Source organism: Macaca thibetana, chromosome 8, assembly GCF_024542745.1.
Source record: "Macaca thibetana thibetana isolate TM-01 chromosome 8, ASM2454274v1, whole genome shotgun sequence".
Classification (NCBI taxonomy): domain Eukaryota; kingdom Metazoa; phylum Chordata; class Mammalia; order Primates; family Cercopithecidae; genus Macaca; species Macaca thibetana.
The window spans coordinates 26,504,439-26,520,071 of record NC_065585.1 but is presented as its reverse complement, the minus strand read 5'-3'; the positions used below and the strand labels follow the sequence as shown (position 1 = coordinate 26,520,071).

General features: G+C 40.1%; 1 protein-coding gene across 6 annotated transcripts in view; it reads right to left on the bottom strand.

Annotated features, from left to right (window-relative positions):
• Positions 1 to 15,633, bottom strand: part of SAMD12 (sterile alpha motif domain containing 12) — a 478,056-nt gene that overhangs the window by 459,214 nt on the left and 3,209 nt on the right. The window contains exon 1 of one of the 6 annotated variants that reach the window (XM_050802110.1): positions 6,135 to 10,201. The exons of 2 other annotated variants lie outside the window; for them this stretch is intronic. In XM_050802110.1, coding sequence (XP_050658067.1) covers positions 6,135 to 6,171 — 37 coding nt within the window. In that variant the 5' untranslated portion in view covers positions 6,172 to 10,201. Of the gene's footprint in view, positions 1 to 6,134; positions 10,202 to 15,633 lie in introns of those variants that run through there. 3 more of the 6 variants (XM_050802112.1, XM_050802114.1, XM_050802113.1) reach the window with 3 other exon arrangements.

Below are 15,633 nucleotides of genomic sequence, written 5' to 3'. Positions count from 1 at the left end.
TCCAAAAACCAAGGTCTTAAAAATTAAAAATTATATAGAAATTGTAAATGCCAGAGAAACATGAAAATAAAATATACCCACAAATAAAAAATAACAGATGAAAAATAGCAAACATATACTTTAAAAAATAAGAACTAGTCCAGCCAATTTATCGTCTCAAAAATAAAAGCTGGAGAAAGAAAGAAGAAAATACATAAAAGAAAATCAAATAAATAATTCAAAAAAAATCCCAGAAATGAACAACATGAGTTTCCATTCAGAAACACTATGAAATACACTACACAGTAGACAAAAATAGACTCAAACCTAGGCATATTATCATGGAATTTCTGAACACTAAGACTAGAGAAAAGATTCAATAATTTCAAGAAGAATTAAGTGTGTTTTATACAAAGGAGTAAAAATCAGAATGGCTTTAGATTTCCCAAAAACATGACTGGAAACTAGAATATATTAGACACTTCAAAATTGTGGGGAAAGATAATTTCCAACTTTCAAAAAAAAGTTTAAATCCAGTCAACTTATAAATTAAGTACAAGGGTAGAATAAAATCTTTTTCAGATATGCAAGTTCTCAAAACTATGCTTCCCAGGTAGCTTTTCTCAGGAGGATGTACTCCATCAAAACCAAGGTGAAAACAAAGAACACTCAGGATCCTAGAGCGAAACTAACACAAAAGCAAGAAAGGCATCCCATGGACGATAGTGAAAGGAAATCCAAAGGCAACAGCTATGGAGCAAGTCAAGAGAACAGAATGACCTATTTGGAACAAATTTCAGAATTATTTGCGGGGAATTTCTTCAATGAGAAAAAATTGATAGGATCCCTAATATATTAATGTATTGGAAGGAAATTTAACAAAGGAACTTTTTATTTAAATTAGTGATAAGTTTATAGAACTCTTAGCATATAACAAAAAATTACTAAGCATAGTTTTAAAAGACAATGACTAATTTTTAAAATTATGTTCACATATAACTTTAATAAAAATAAAATCTAAATTTTACCTATATGAAGTGCTTATTATACTTTCTGGCATAAAGTACTTGATACATTTAGCCACTATTCTAATGATGATTTCAACTATACATACATATCAGGCTTCACTTCCAACTGCTTCTTCCACTAAATGGCACCAGGTAAGTTACCTACCTAGAGCTTGTTTCCTTATATATAAAATGAGAATAACTACAATGTTGTCAGCATCAGAGAGAATGTTTATAAGCCACAATACTTGGTATACAGGTAAGCATTTAAGAAATGGTAGAGAATATTTATCTATATTTGTATATGAAATTTATATATAATGTTTGTATATAAAATACTTGTATATAAGATGTTTTATTGCCTAAAATCAGAATCCTAATTTAGAAATAATGACACTAAGAGGTCACAGAAATATAGTGGTTGAATGTAAGAGCTGCAGTGTTTCTGAATGTTTAATCAAGGATTTTAAAATTTTAAGATAAAAAGAGCTAAACAGCCTCCACAGTATACCAAGAGAAAGAAAAGACCAATGAAACATTAGGGGGATGACTAGACAGACCAGATCAACATGAAATCTCAAAAGAAAATGATGGATGGAAAACCTTGTTAAAAGAATATATTGATGATTACAAGCATAAAATGTCGGCCGGGTGCGGTGGCTCACGCCTGTAATCCCAGCACTTTGGGAGGCCAAGGCGGGCGGATTAGGAGGTCAGGAGATCGAGACCATCCTGGCTAACTCAGTGAAACCCCGTCTCTACTAAAAATACAAAATAATTAGCCAGGCGAGGTGGCGGGCGCCTGTAGTCCCAGCTACTCGGGAGGCTGAGGCAGGAGAATGGCGTGAACCCGGGAGGCGGAGCTTGCAGTGAACAGAGATCGCGCCACTGCACCCCAGACTGGGCGACAGAGCGAGACTCCATCTCAATCAATCAATCAATCAATAAAATGTCACGAAAATAATCAAGTAAAAGTAATGCATGTGGATAATCAGTAAGCTGTGATAAAGATAGATGAGCATAGGTTAAGAAATATAACAATGAGTTTACAAATAACTTAGATACTGTCTTCATATTGCAAAGGCCCCTCATTTGGTCCAACACAGATATGCCTTTCACTAGAAAAGCTAAGTGTTTTCTAAGTCTCTAGCCTCGACAACCACCATCAAAAAGTCCCAGGTACAGAACAGAAAGGGATGGTACCTTTTCAAACTTGGACAGTAATTTGTTGCTTTCCCAAGTTCCCATCACTGGCCTCATTAAGGGCTGTATCTAAGGAAAATGAGATTACTTACTGTACTTACACACATTTACCAAAAGAAAGTGAAAAAATACATTATTTTAAACAATATTTTATCAACAACGATTAAGATTTGCTAGAATAGCTTACGTTACTCCAGGTATAGCTAGTCATTTATAGAAAGCCTAGAAGGAAATGTTAATAATCCTTGGGGTAACTATGGGGTTTGTCAGAGTAGCAGGCTCGGTTAGTGGCAAGAGATCAAACACTGAAGTTATCTGAACTTGAGTTTGAATTCTTACTCTCTCATTTACCAGCTACTGGCCTTAGAAAAATTATTTAATCTTCTAGGCCTCAATTTTTTCATCTAGAAAATGGAGATATTTTCTAAGATGTTGCTATGAAATTTTTTTAAAGAAAGGAAATGGAGATAATATTAATAATCATCTCATAGGATTATTGTGAGCAAGTAGGATATTCAAAATACACAACAACCAGTATGGCCTGAAAACAAACAAACCCATCAGAATACATATACATATACACACACACAGACACACACAGACACACACACACTGACCATCAACAACCAGTATAGCTGTATGTACCAGGGTTCACTGGCTGAAGAACAATTCTGGCTGCTAATATCAGTGAGTACCTAATAAATGTTAACAATTGGTACTGTTAGTTTCTTATTTGTGTTTTTATGATTTCTTTCTTGCTCTGATGAATACAAAGGATTTTCATAACCAGATAATAATGTTTTAAAATATTAGCTTAATAGGGAAATTTAGAAGATCTGGTACTGGAGAGTCAATTAACAAAATGCTGGGAAAAACAAAAGGAACTTAAAACTCTCATTACTTGAGTCACGCACTAGGCACCTTGGAGAGCCCCAAGACCTTGGCCCTAGTCTGGCTGCCTTCATCCATAACTTAAGAAAGATTCCCGATCCCTTTTAATATCCCATTTGCAAACCCCTGTAAAGTGGGCTCTGTGCCATCCCTTCCAATCATGGCAGCAATGATAAAAGCCTCAAGAAAAAGACTCAAGATATCAAGTTCTAAATCCAAGTTCTGCAACTAATGAATTATGTGACCTTGGGTAAGGGAGTCTTAACATCCTTGTTTGTGAAAGGGGAAGAAGAGCACCTGTTCCAGCTGCCAGTGCATCAATGGTGGCTCAGATGAGAAACTGTATTTTGGAAAGCACAGAGTATATGTAAAGCCAGGGTGGCATGATCTCAGTGATGATGGCCCTGGGGTGAACCCCAGAAAACATGCAGGTGCCAAAGCCATCAGCTATTGAGTTTCCGTTAAAAACCAACCAACCAAACAAACAAACAAACAAACCCTGGCCAGGCAAAGCAGTCAGAGGAGGCAGGATTCATAAGGCAGTATAGTGGTACTTACCAAGCAATAGACTTGAGCATCAGCCAAGGAGAATCACTCTCCCTTACCATTAAAATCAGGGACAAAAACCTGAACACCCTAGAAACCTAAATCTTAAAGCCTCTGAGAGCAGGAAGGAGGCAGGAGATAGGAGAAGGAAAGGGAGATCATGTGTCTGTCTTAGCAAAATTGTGAAGTTAACCAGGTTTATTTTCAGCATCTTTTTTACCTTTCCTTTCTGACACTCCCTCTACTTTCTGTAGTTTCACTTAATCCCAACCCCAGGCTGTAGTGTCAGAGCACTCTCATGGTACCACCTGGCTGGCTGGTGCACCCAACCCCTACTCCATAGGCAAGCACCTACCAAGGCCTAACCTCTCCAGAATATGACTCATGTTCTGAAAATTATATCCTCTCCTGACATTTGAGAATAGAAGTCCTCCTATTCCATTCCTACCCTACCTGGAGTTAGTTATTGTAAAATAAATGAATTCACAAGAAATAATAAGTCATTCTTTGTTACAATTTTAAAGAAAATGCTGAAGATGATAAAGTCCTGATCCAATATTCCCCAAATATCCTTTTATTTGAAACACAATTTCACTCTTGTTGCCCAGGCTGGAGTGCAATGGCGCAATCTCGGTTCTCTGCAACCTCCACCTCCCGGGTTTGATTCTCCTGCCCCAGCTTCCTGAGTAGCTGAGACTATAGGCATGTGCCACTATGCCCAGCTAATTTTTGTATTTTTAGTAGAGATTGGGTTTCTCTATGTTGGTTAGGCTTGTCTTGAACTCCCGACCTCAGGTGATCTGCCCGCCTCGATCTCCCAAAGTGCTGGGATTACAGGCATGAGCCACCGCATCTGGCCAAATGTCCTAATTAGGAAATTGGATGAACATTTTGTTAGGCAGCATCTTTATCAAATTTCAACTCTGCTGCTTACTAGCTGTGTGACCATGAGCAAGTTAAGCTTTCTGAGTCTCTTTTGTTATTTGTAAATAGGAATGATAATGATACCTACCTGAAAGGGTTGATCGAAGATTAACGAGTTAATATGACAAGCACCTAGAACAGTGCCTATCATGTAGTACAGGAATATTTTTCATATTTTGTATTTATAACTCTCCTTATCTGTCCTACCCAGCACCTATATCTTCCAGCAGGAATAGTACCTTCTCTAAGGGCTACTACATCTAAATTCCCGGTGGCCCTTGCTCTATCAGTCATCTCTTCTATCCTTTGTATCTTCAAAATCTTCCTCTCCACTAAGTCAATGTGCATAGTCTATAAACACTCTCAAATATTTTCTACCTTTTACAAAAACTTCCTTTAACATGTTTCTAGCCTAGGTATAACCCTTTATCTTCCTTCTTTCAGCATCTCGCCACATTTACAGCCCCTTTGACCTTGATCTCTCTCTTGCTACAACTATTTCTCCCTTCTTTCCACCTCAATACATTTCCCTCTTTTCATTTCCATAAATTTGCATCAAGAGTAGCTTTCTCATCACCCATTTAATCCTTAAAACACTATGATATGGATTTGCCTCCCCATTTCATCAGAATGCCTTTTACTGATTGCCAAGCCCAGGGGGTACTTCCCAGCACACACCTTGCTGGCTGGCTGTGCATCTTGTCACAATGACACACCCCACTTGGAAATGGGATGTCTACCACCACTGGCTGTCTCTGCTTGTCTCCTTCAGTTTCCTAGTTTCCTCCTCCTGTCCCATTTCTTAAGCACTGCATTGCCTAGCAGCCATGCTTTTCTTACACAAGGGAATCTCCTGCTCTTGCTCACCTTTCTTCTTGCCTTAGATGTGTATGTAGAAGGATAGAAGGATTTGTGTTTTTTGTTTTTTTTTGTTTGTTTGTTTGTCTTGTTTTGTTTTGTTCTGAGATGGAGTCTCACTCTGTAGCCCAGGCCAGAGTGCAGTGGCATGATCTCGGCTCATTGCAACCTCCACCTCTCTGGTTCAAGCAATTCTTCTGCCTCAGCCACCCGAGTAGCTGGGACTACAGGTGCATGCCACCACACCTGGCTAACTTTTGTATTTTTAGTAGAGATGGGGTTTCACCATGCTGGCCAGGCTGATCTCAAACTCCTGACCTCAGGTAATCTGCCCACCTTGGCCTCCCAAAGTGCTGAAAGGATATGAAAGGTACCATGTGTGAGCATGTGGTGGGGAGGCACGAGAGATGGGAAGAACAGCCTAAACAAAGACAGGAGGGATCCAAGGTACGGGAAGTCTCATTTAATGGTCCTCAATAGGTTCCTGGAAATGACACCTTTAAGTGACACAACATATTGTGAACCCAACTTTACCATAAGTTAACTGATATAAACAGGAGTTACATTCCCACAGCATATTTCTGGTCCTAAAAACCTAAACTTCTAAAGATCCCAAACATTTCTAATATAAACATTGAAATCAATGTGAGCTATATTTACATTTTTCCTAGTATGTATACATACATTTTAAAAGATAGAATAAAAACAAGTAAGATAATGACTCACCCAAATTTTTAGTGAATCCGTGAGTGAGGGTGGTCATAATGTGTTGGGCTATATCAAGGAACAAAAGTATACAAAGTGAAAATTGTCAGAAGCACCTCTGGCCACCATGCAGGTCAAACACAAAGGAGAACAAATGAAGTGGGTTCACTGAGCACTTCTGTACCGCAGTTTACTGTTGCACATCTGTTTCATTACGGTCTACTTTACGAATTTTTATTTTACTATCATCTGTAGTCAAATTTACACCAAAAGCCCAGGAAACAGTAGCTGGGCTTGGCTGAAGATCTAGGAAGAGCCCTAAGGGGAAAGAATGGGACATCAGCCTGGAGCAGGAGATCCTGGTAATCTGGGAAGGACCCTGAATGCTAAGAGGTTTGGACTTTATTTTATTGGCAGTGGAGAGTCCTGAAGAGTTGGAAGCAATTATGTGTCTACCGCTCCCTAGAACTAAACAATCCCAAATCGTATCTTCGTATCTTCATTTTCACCTAAGAAACATTTCTAACATCTGCCCACCCTGTCCATTTATTTTCCCTTATCACCCTATTATTACATTGCTTTAGCTTCCCCCTTGCTTTTTCAATCTTTCCAGACTGTGAACAAACTTTCCATTTCAGTTAGTTCATTCTATTTAAAAAACAAAACAAATCCATATACAACCTCTCCAGGGGAGTCCAGGGAAGTAGGAGGACCATTGCTGTGGGTATGGCAGCTCCCCTCTGATACAGACAGAGCAGAGCCCCTAGACAGCCTTCCTGCCCACATGCCCTGCCCATGTTCCAACCTTTTTTGCCATGATATGACAGGAGTCTTGAAGCTCTGGCTGTACTGTAAGTTCCAAGAACAGCAAGTTCAACATCCATAGATTCTTTTGTATTTCCCAGTGTCATTCACGGTGTTGAGCTTATGGCAAGTGCACAGTGAATACTTACTGTCCAAATAAAATAGCAATTTACACTAATTCTGTGTTGAGGCACAGGTGAATTTGGATGGCAGCATGAGAAAACAACAAAAACCCAAAGACCTAGAGCTCCATAAAAAGAGAGAATGCAAAAGTGGAGAAAGCTAATACCAAGATAAACACTTTACTGAAAATTTGATCTCGAAACTCCAAAGAATTTTCCCCATTGCAGAGCCCAATTAAGCAATTTTTTGTTTTATTATAATGCTGTTTTTCTTAAGTAACCAAGGTTTCCGAAAGACAACCAGTAAATCAGAACAAAATTATCAAACGTGGACAAACCAGAAAGCAACACAATACAGTGAAAACGCAAGGACTCTGGCATATGGCAGACATAGCTACAAAGCCCAGTTCTACCACAAATTAGCAGTGTGGACTCAGGAAAATTACTTGTATTCTCTGGACCTAAATTCTCTCAATGATTAGGTGGGAGAAAAACTCTTATCACTGCATTATGAAAACCAAGTTTTAGAGAGTGGGCATAAAGATCCTGGCTCAGAGGGATCACAAAATAACATTATTTCTTGTGTTTACTCAACAGTTGAGTGCCTTCTATGAGCCAGATATGGTTGTAGGCACTGCTGATAGATTAGAGAATAAAAAAGGCAAATACATGTGCTCATGGACCAGAGATTACTATCTTTAGCCCTTGTGACAATAGGATAAAAGCTCCAGTCTCTCTCCCCATGAAAATACACATCATTTCCAAACACAAATTATGCCTGCAGTTGCAAGGCAGTCAAGGATCTCATGAAATCCTGCAGTTCCCTCTTGTGATCTTATTCTATCCCTAGATCAGTCAGGGTCTCCTAAATAAGTTTAGTAAGAATGAATCAGGATGCATATTAGATTCAGGACCCCATTTCTGATTTACCTGAAAAGATCACCCTAAGGTGAGAAGTAGGAATACGGATATTATCAAGTGTCCCAGGAGAATCTTATCATCTAAGGAAACACTGCCTAAGATCTCAGACTCTGGCACACTTGGTTTTCCTAAGCTTATTCACCCTATTATCTAACTATAAATCAAATTTCTTCTAGATCCTGGCATATAGTAGGTACTCAGTGTACTTCTAAGTGATGGGAAGTGAAGGCTATACCCACATATACTTCCCTAGATGACTAACACAAAATTATCAGTCCCATAGTTTATCCAGGCAGAAGTATCTACTAAACGACCACAATGTAAAAAGGCTTAGAAAGCAGAAAAAAAATGAAAGGCAAGAGCTAAGGCATCACAAAACACTGACAAATACCTGGTGCTACTCTCAGAGATGGAAAGAGAACAAAAGGATAATGACTCGACTGAGGCTAGGATTTGGATGCCCCATCTCCAGCTCCAACCATCCCTTCCCTGTCCCCATTTCTTGGTTCCTAGTTTCACCTTCTCCTCCACCAAAAACATCACTGATCATCAAGCAGGAAATAGACAAACTTCAAACAAAATCAAGTACAAAGTACACCTATGGGAGCCTGGTTAATAACATCATGTTTTTCCCTCCATGGACTGCACAGGCATATTCTCCAAAAACAAAAACAAAACCCTCAACTGAAATGTTCACATTTTACAATCTCAGACAACAAGTATTAGGGCAATCATTTGTCTGGGAGTTCTGTGGTAATTCTAAATTCAAATATTCCATTCTATGGTCCCAGAGACCAATGGTAAGCCCTGGAAAATCCCAATATGTCAGTATCCAAATTACATAGTCTTTTCACTTAGAAGCAATCCCACTATCAGACCCCATACCCAATATGTGGCTGGGTAAAATGTGGCCTTCGCAAGTGAACCAAGCACTGCTCCCATTGTATAAATGGACATCCGATTAGACATCATTAGAACAAGACACTGTTCTAAATCAGAATCACACAGCACAGCAAAATATAAGCCTCATCCCTGCCATCCCCAAAACTTAACCATACCAGAAATGGTGAAATGGTCAACTAACCTTTTCTCAGGCTTCACGAGATGGAGTCCATAACCAACCTTGGCAGGCAAGACCAATTCCTTTCAGGGGCAGGTAAGTTTTTCCCTTTCTAGCTAAATTCATCTTGTGTGACCTGTTAGTATTCCCTTTCCTGTCTTGCCTAATTTTCCTCCAAAATAAGCTCTCCTTGACCTGTCTTCCTTATCTGATTGTTTTTCTACAACAACAGCAAAATCACAAAACAGAACTTGATGACAAATTCTTATTACAAGATAAAATTTAGAAGCCTTCTTGTATATGCCAAAACAAGTGGCATTTGTGGGTTATATCCATGCTTGATGTCTGTACTGAACTGGTAATCAAGGGTAATCTGCCATAGTAATACTGCCCAATCTTGTAGCAGTGTAGCTCAAGAAACTCACCTCTGGAAAACTGTGTCCTTCTATTCCCTCCCAACTACCTGCATAGCCCCATTAATCTAACTCTCTTGTCCTTGTGAGGTTGTCATTATCAGAAGATAAGCACAGGGGAAAAAAGTCCAAATAAAAGAGAACACATATGAGACACTGTCAATCTGGAAAACCATTCAGCGGTTTCTAATAAAGGTAAAACATACTCACTGTATGACTTGAAAATCCCACTCCTAGCTATTTACACAAGAGAAATAAATTTAGGTTTGCACAACCTGTAAGCAACTGCTTTTAGTGTTTTACTCATAATTACCAATTACTGGAAACAACCTAAATGTACTTCAATTGGTGAATAAACTGCTGTATAGATATTCCATGGAATATTAGTGAGCGATGAAAAGAGCTGAACTATTGAATCAGGCAACAACATGGAAGAATTTCAATGCATTACACTCAGTGAAAGAAACCAGACTCAAATGGCAACACAGTGTATGACACCATTTACATGAAATCTAGAAAAGGCAAAAGTCTAGGCACAGACTTTAGAGCAGTACTTGTCAGGGGCTGTGGAAGGAAAGGCTGTGGAAGGAAAGACTGACCACTGACCACAAAGGGGCATAAGGAAACTTTACAAGGTGTTCAAATTGCTGTCTATCTTGATGGTGGTAGTGGTTAGAAGACTACATTTACCAAAACTTAAAGAACTACAATAGTTGATTTTACTGTATGTAAATTGTATCTAAACAACCCAAGGTTTAAAACCAATTTAAATACCAATAAAAAACCATGAAAGAGAAAGGAAGAAAAAGAATATACTTGAAATGGGGGCTAGAGTTTCAAAATTAATAGTGAGTTTCAATGGTAATTTACCTTGAAAAGAAAAAGGGAGAAGTTTATCTGATATTTACCCAAATTTAGATTATAATTGAAAATATGTGTTAATTCTTAGAACAAAAAAAGATTCAATTTTTTATTTGTTATATAACTTCAGCAACAGGACTTACGTCAGCAGGACAAAATATCTTTCATTTCATTCTTGACTTTTCATAGCACGATTATAAAGGAGATCATTTTTCCCCAAAATATTTAGAGCATCTCTTTTCACTAAAGACTTCTCTTAATCCCTAAAAGGTCCTAATATTTCTCTTTAATGCCTATCAAGTCAATATCTTAATCAATTTTCTCTTCTTTAATGGTTATCTGGCCTAACTCAGTCAGATCTTAATTGGGCCATGGCACATTATTCCAGCAGTTTCCCAATGCCACTTTCATAGAGTCCATGAACTATTTTCTCTTTTGCAAGATCTGAAATTTCTCTTTGTAATCAACTTACTTTGCATACATATTGTATGGATGGATGATGATCAGACAATCAGAGAGAGGCCAGCCTACAAAACTGCTGGTGTTAAGTGGCAAGTAAATTTGTGGTAGAGAAAAATTATGTAAGTGATGAGTCTTTAGTGAATATAATCATAACTTTTACTTCCCTCTGTTGCCTCATAACTGCACAGAGTCAGATAATGAATACATCAAATAATGCATTTTAAGCTGAGGATGCCTTGTATTTTATCAATGACACTTTGTTGGTGTTCTTCCAACTCTGATAACCCACATTCCCTCATTGAGCATGCACTATTATGCCAGACTGTAATATCACAGGACTGTAAAAATGCTATAAAAATGGCTTAGATGCTTTGATAAGTATGGCAGGAAGACAAGGTGAAACAGACAGCATCATCACCATCATCTTGTCTAACATCTTACTCAGTGTTTACTGAGCACCTACCACAAACCAGGTCTTAAGAGCTTCCCTTATACTAATTTAACCTTCTCAACATGCCCATGAGGTCATTACCATTAATATTCTCGTTTGATAGACAGGCAAAGGAGTCTCCGAGCTGTTCAGTGAATTACCCAGGCACCCAGCAGGTCCTGGGAGGAGCTGGGGTTCACATCTAGCCCGGTTGCAGATGTTGCACATGTAAAGCATTTAAAGACAACACTGTGACTGCTATGATCCCCAGGGAAGAGTCGTGCACTGTGGAGGCAGTGACAAACCATGAGCAGGCCTGAGCCCATTCTGTACCCCAGGTCTCCAGGGCAGCTGTAGCTCTGAGAGCCACACCCCATAGACAATCCACAAGCATCTGTCAAATCACTTGAGAGTCAGGATTTGCCGACTAAAACACAAACAACTTCTGCAGCAGCAAGGGCAGGAAGCAAGGAGGAGCAAAGGAACAAAACCTGCCAATGGGCTCTTCCCAGCCCCAGCGCTCTGGGAAGGAGGCTGCTGAAGGCAGTGAGGTGGGCCACCGCTGTCACCCGACAACTGCTGTCCTGTCCTGCTCTTCACACGGGAGGCAAGCTGTACAAGCAGATTCTTGCACCCACACTTTAGAAAAATCAGACTAAATATAGCCAAGTTTCCTCTCATGAGCCAGCTCAGAGCGGGTGGTGCTGCTACATTCCACTTCAGAAAACTGGGGAGGAATCAACTTGATTTATAAGAGAGCAGCTTTCCACGCTTGCTCTTGTGGTTTCAAAAGGACCATATGCAAGATCCAACTGGACTGTGGGGAATGTTGCAGGTTTGGCCAGGCAAATAATACAGCCCTTAGGAAAAGGACTTTACCAGACATGAGTTAGGAGGCTCCCCATTCACTTCCCTTCCTATAAAGGACTAAACTACCACATCCCTGGGATGTGGGGGAAATCCATTAGGAAGCACACATTATACATACACTACTCAGTTTTGTGCCTTTTCCCGGATTCCCACCCATCAAAAGCCTACTCAAAAGCTCACTCAATGCTATTCCTTTCGTTAGGCTATCCCCATCCAGCTCAGAACTAAATGCTCCATTTGTTCTCAGACCTCCCACGTTATGGTGCTTGTACTTTTATTTAGCACTTATATCATTCAGTCTAATCTGCTTCTCTGTCTCCTTCCCCCAGTGGAGGCTGCAGGGAAGGGCTGGGCTGGCAGAGGGCAGAATGGGCTAAGCTCCCTTCCTTATTACACTCCCCACCACATCTCATAGAGTTCCTTGTACATGGGTGCTACTCTACTGCTTATCAACAGATACACACAATCTGCTTGAATGCCTGTGGATGAGCATTTACAATATCCCCTCTTTCTCATAATTAAATACACAACATCTGACACTCACTTGCCAGAGTTCAAGCGTGGGCTTCAGATCCCCAGTTCCCCCTACCTTTGTAACATGTCACCACATCATCCACTGTGACTCAGCATTACAAAACACAGCTACACCAGCAAAGGTTTCCCAGTTTCTGCTTCTCAGCACCAGCCCTTGTTTCTTCAGGCATGAGAGAACAGCAAGGCAGATGAGAAAGAAAGGGTGGGATAAAAGGAATTAGGAAGGGCTGGGCTAGGCAATACAACAGTACGATTAGACTGAAGCCCTGTCTGAACTAGCTAAGAGGGCTACAAAAGAGATGGGGGTGGCAGGAACCGCTGCCACAGCAAGTTTCAAACTAGGTTGGAGGCCCCAATTCTTGTTCACACAGTCACTGGACAGGAATTTTCAATGACGAACCTCTAGCCGTCAATCTCCTTCCTAAAACAAAGTGATCAACAGAAACTGCTGATGCAGGAAAGTCAAATCTGGTGGTCTAGAGAACATAATAAAAATAAGAAAAAAAGACCCTCAGGAATAAGTGAATGGGAGAGAATCAGGGAGTAATTAGTTTAACAATCACACCATGAAGCTGCCCCAGAGTTAAGTACCTATGAGGGAAACTTGTGCATCATCTCACTGCCTTCACGACATCTGCTCTACCGAGGAACACTGTTGGAAGTTCTCATTAAGTGTGTATGGGAGTTACTGCGGAAATCAAAAGCAGTCATAAACCCACCCATTCCTTCATTTGTCTCTATTCATTCATTCATTCAAGCTTCATGGATGAGGCATGAGACATAGTCCTTGCCCTTAGAAAGTGCCACCAGAAGAGGTACATTCAAATGATGTTCTCAAGAAGAAAAGGTAGTTAGGAAAGCATAGGTAAGCTAGTTAGCAAAGCATAGGTAAGCTAGTTAGCAAAGCAGAGGTAAGCTAGTTAGCAAAGCAGAGGTAAGCTAGTTAGCAAAGCATAGGTAAGCTAGTTAGCAAAGCATAGGTAAGCTAGTCAGCATAGCATAGGTAAGCTAGTTAGCAAAGCATAGGTAAGCTAGCACCAAGAGAGTCACACAGAGGCAGGACAGAGCTGCTTGTGTTCTATGAAGGGAAATCCATCAGAATTACACGTCTGGTCTCCCTCTTCACCCTCCGGGTCCTCCTCAGGAGAGGAGAAGTCAACTCTCTGATGAGCAAGTCTGTGAAAAGACACAAAGCATAGGTTCCCCCCCCCTTCCTTTGGGTCCCACCTGCCTGCTGCAGGAGCCCAAGTTATCTCTGCTCTCCAGCTGTCAGTGGTATAGAGCTGGGGTCTCCAACCCCTGAGTGGTGAACTGGTATCAGTCCATGGCCTATTTAGGAACTGCGCCACACAGCCGCAGGTGAGCAGTGAGCAAGCAAGCACTACCGCCTGAGCTCTACCTCCTGTCAGATCAGCGGAGGCATTACATTCTCAGAGGAGTGAAAACCCTACTGTGAATTGCACATGCGAGAGATCTAGGTTGCACATTTCTTATGAGAATCTAATACCTGATGATCTGAGGTGGAACAGTTTCATCCCAAAACCATCCCCCATGGAAAAACTGTCTGCCATAAATCTTATCCCTGGTGCCAAAAAGGTTAAGGGCCACTAGTGTAGAGGGAGGCATCCCTGTGACGGGTAAGTTCACTGCTGGGTACGATATTAGCAAGCCCACTTACTCTCCAACCCAAAGTCAGAAAAAATTACCCACTATACCCTTGTGATAAAAATGATGTTTTTATCTCCCATGTGACTCCTTTTACTCTCTGTGATGCAGTTCTGAATTCAAGTTGGGTACAAAGTCATCATTTATGGGGCTGCAAAGCCCAGTGTTTACCATGACTGCTTCTATTTGTCACAAGTGTTTGACGCGATCTCACTTCCCATTTTCCCAGTCACTGTTATTATTACTTAGCCTTACAATATTTTGGCGATGGGTAGTTTCTGCACTCTCCTACAGGATAAAAAACATAGAACCTGAGCACTGAATGACTTATCAGAAGATATTTGGTAAGCTAATGTGTTCACTGATGATGGAAAATTCAGATTTCTTAATATAGATGTCATTCAGAGCATATAGTCTTGCATTTGACATGTTTTTCTTGGGGAGAGAGGTGAGTGCTGAATATTGGAAATCATTTTTCTGTCATGTGAGAGGTGCTATTCTGTTAGACCTGGAATAGAAATTACCATGTACAATGTCCATCCTCCCTACTTTTTTCATAAATCTCTGAGGATGAAGCAAGAAAAGGAATTGGGGATGAGGGGTAAAAAACCCTTCTCTAGATCTAGGGACTCGTGCATTTATATGTCATTCATGAAACAAATGACTGTGGGCCTCCTAAGTGCCAGGCACCATCCCTGGAATACAGAGATGAATACAAAGATGAATACAACACTGTCCCCAATGAATCCACATTTTTCTTCTCCCTGAATAATACTGCAACCCACTTCCGTTAGAAAACATCAATAGGCGCAACCATCTATACATAGTTTGTCCATAGAGAATGGAATAGTTTGGGGTCCCTGCTACCTCCTTCCAAGAGGTCCTAGTTCCTAGTCCTGCTAATTTGTTTCACAAGACACTGCTTTTGTTTTTGTTTTTTAAAAAAGACAATGGATGCCAGTATAATCCTAATCCAAATGCAGACCATAAGATCGTACCCTGTTCTGGGGCTGGAAAGCACACTTGTAAGCTGCCCATAAATGCAAAGCATGGGTCGCGACCAGACTAGGAGACATAGATAGGACGTTGCAATTAAACTAAGAAGAAAACATAACCCAGGGTAGTTACAAAACAATAAACAAAGGGCACCTCTTTTTCACCTTAAACACACAGCTGCAGGTTCAGCAAAATGAATGAGAGAACTACTTGCTATTAACACTTTTACAAATTCAAGTTCAAGTTTACTTAAGAAAAATGTTACACATAGTAAAAAACCTTCTAATTTGTTACTAATTAGAAAAACTGGCTGGCATGAATAAGTGAAAATTCAGGATATAAAACACATGCCAATTAGTATAGCTTTTCTTAAGAGAAGGGA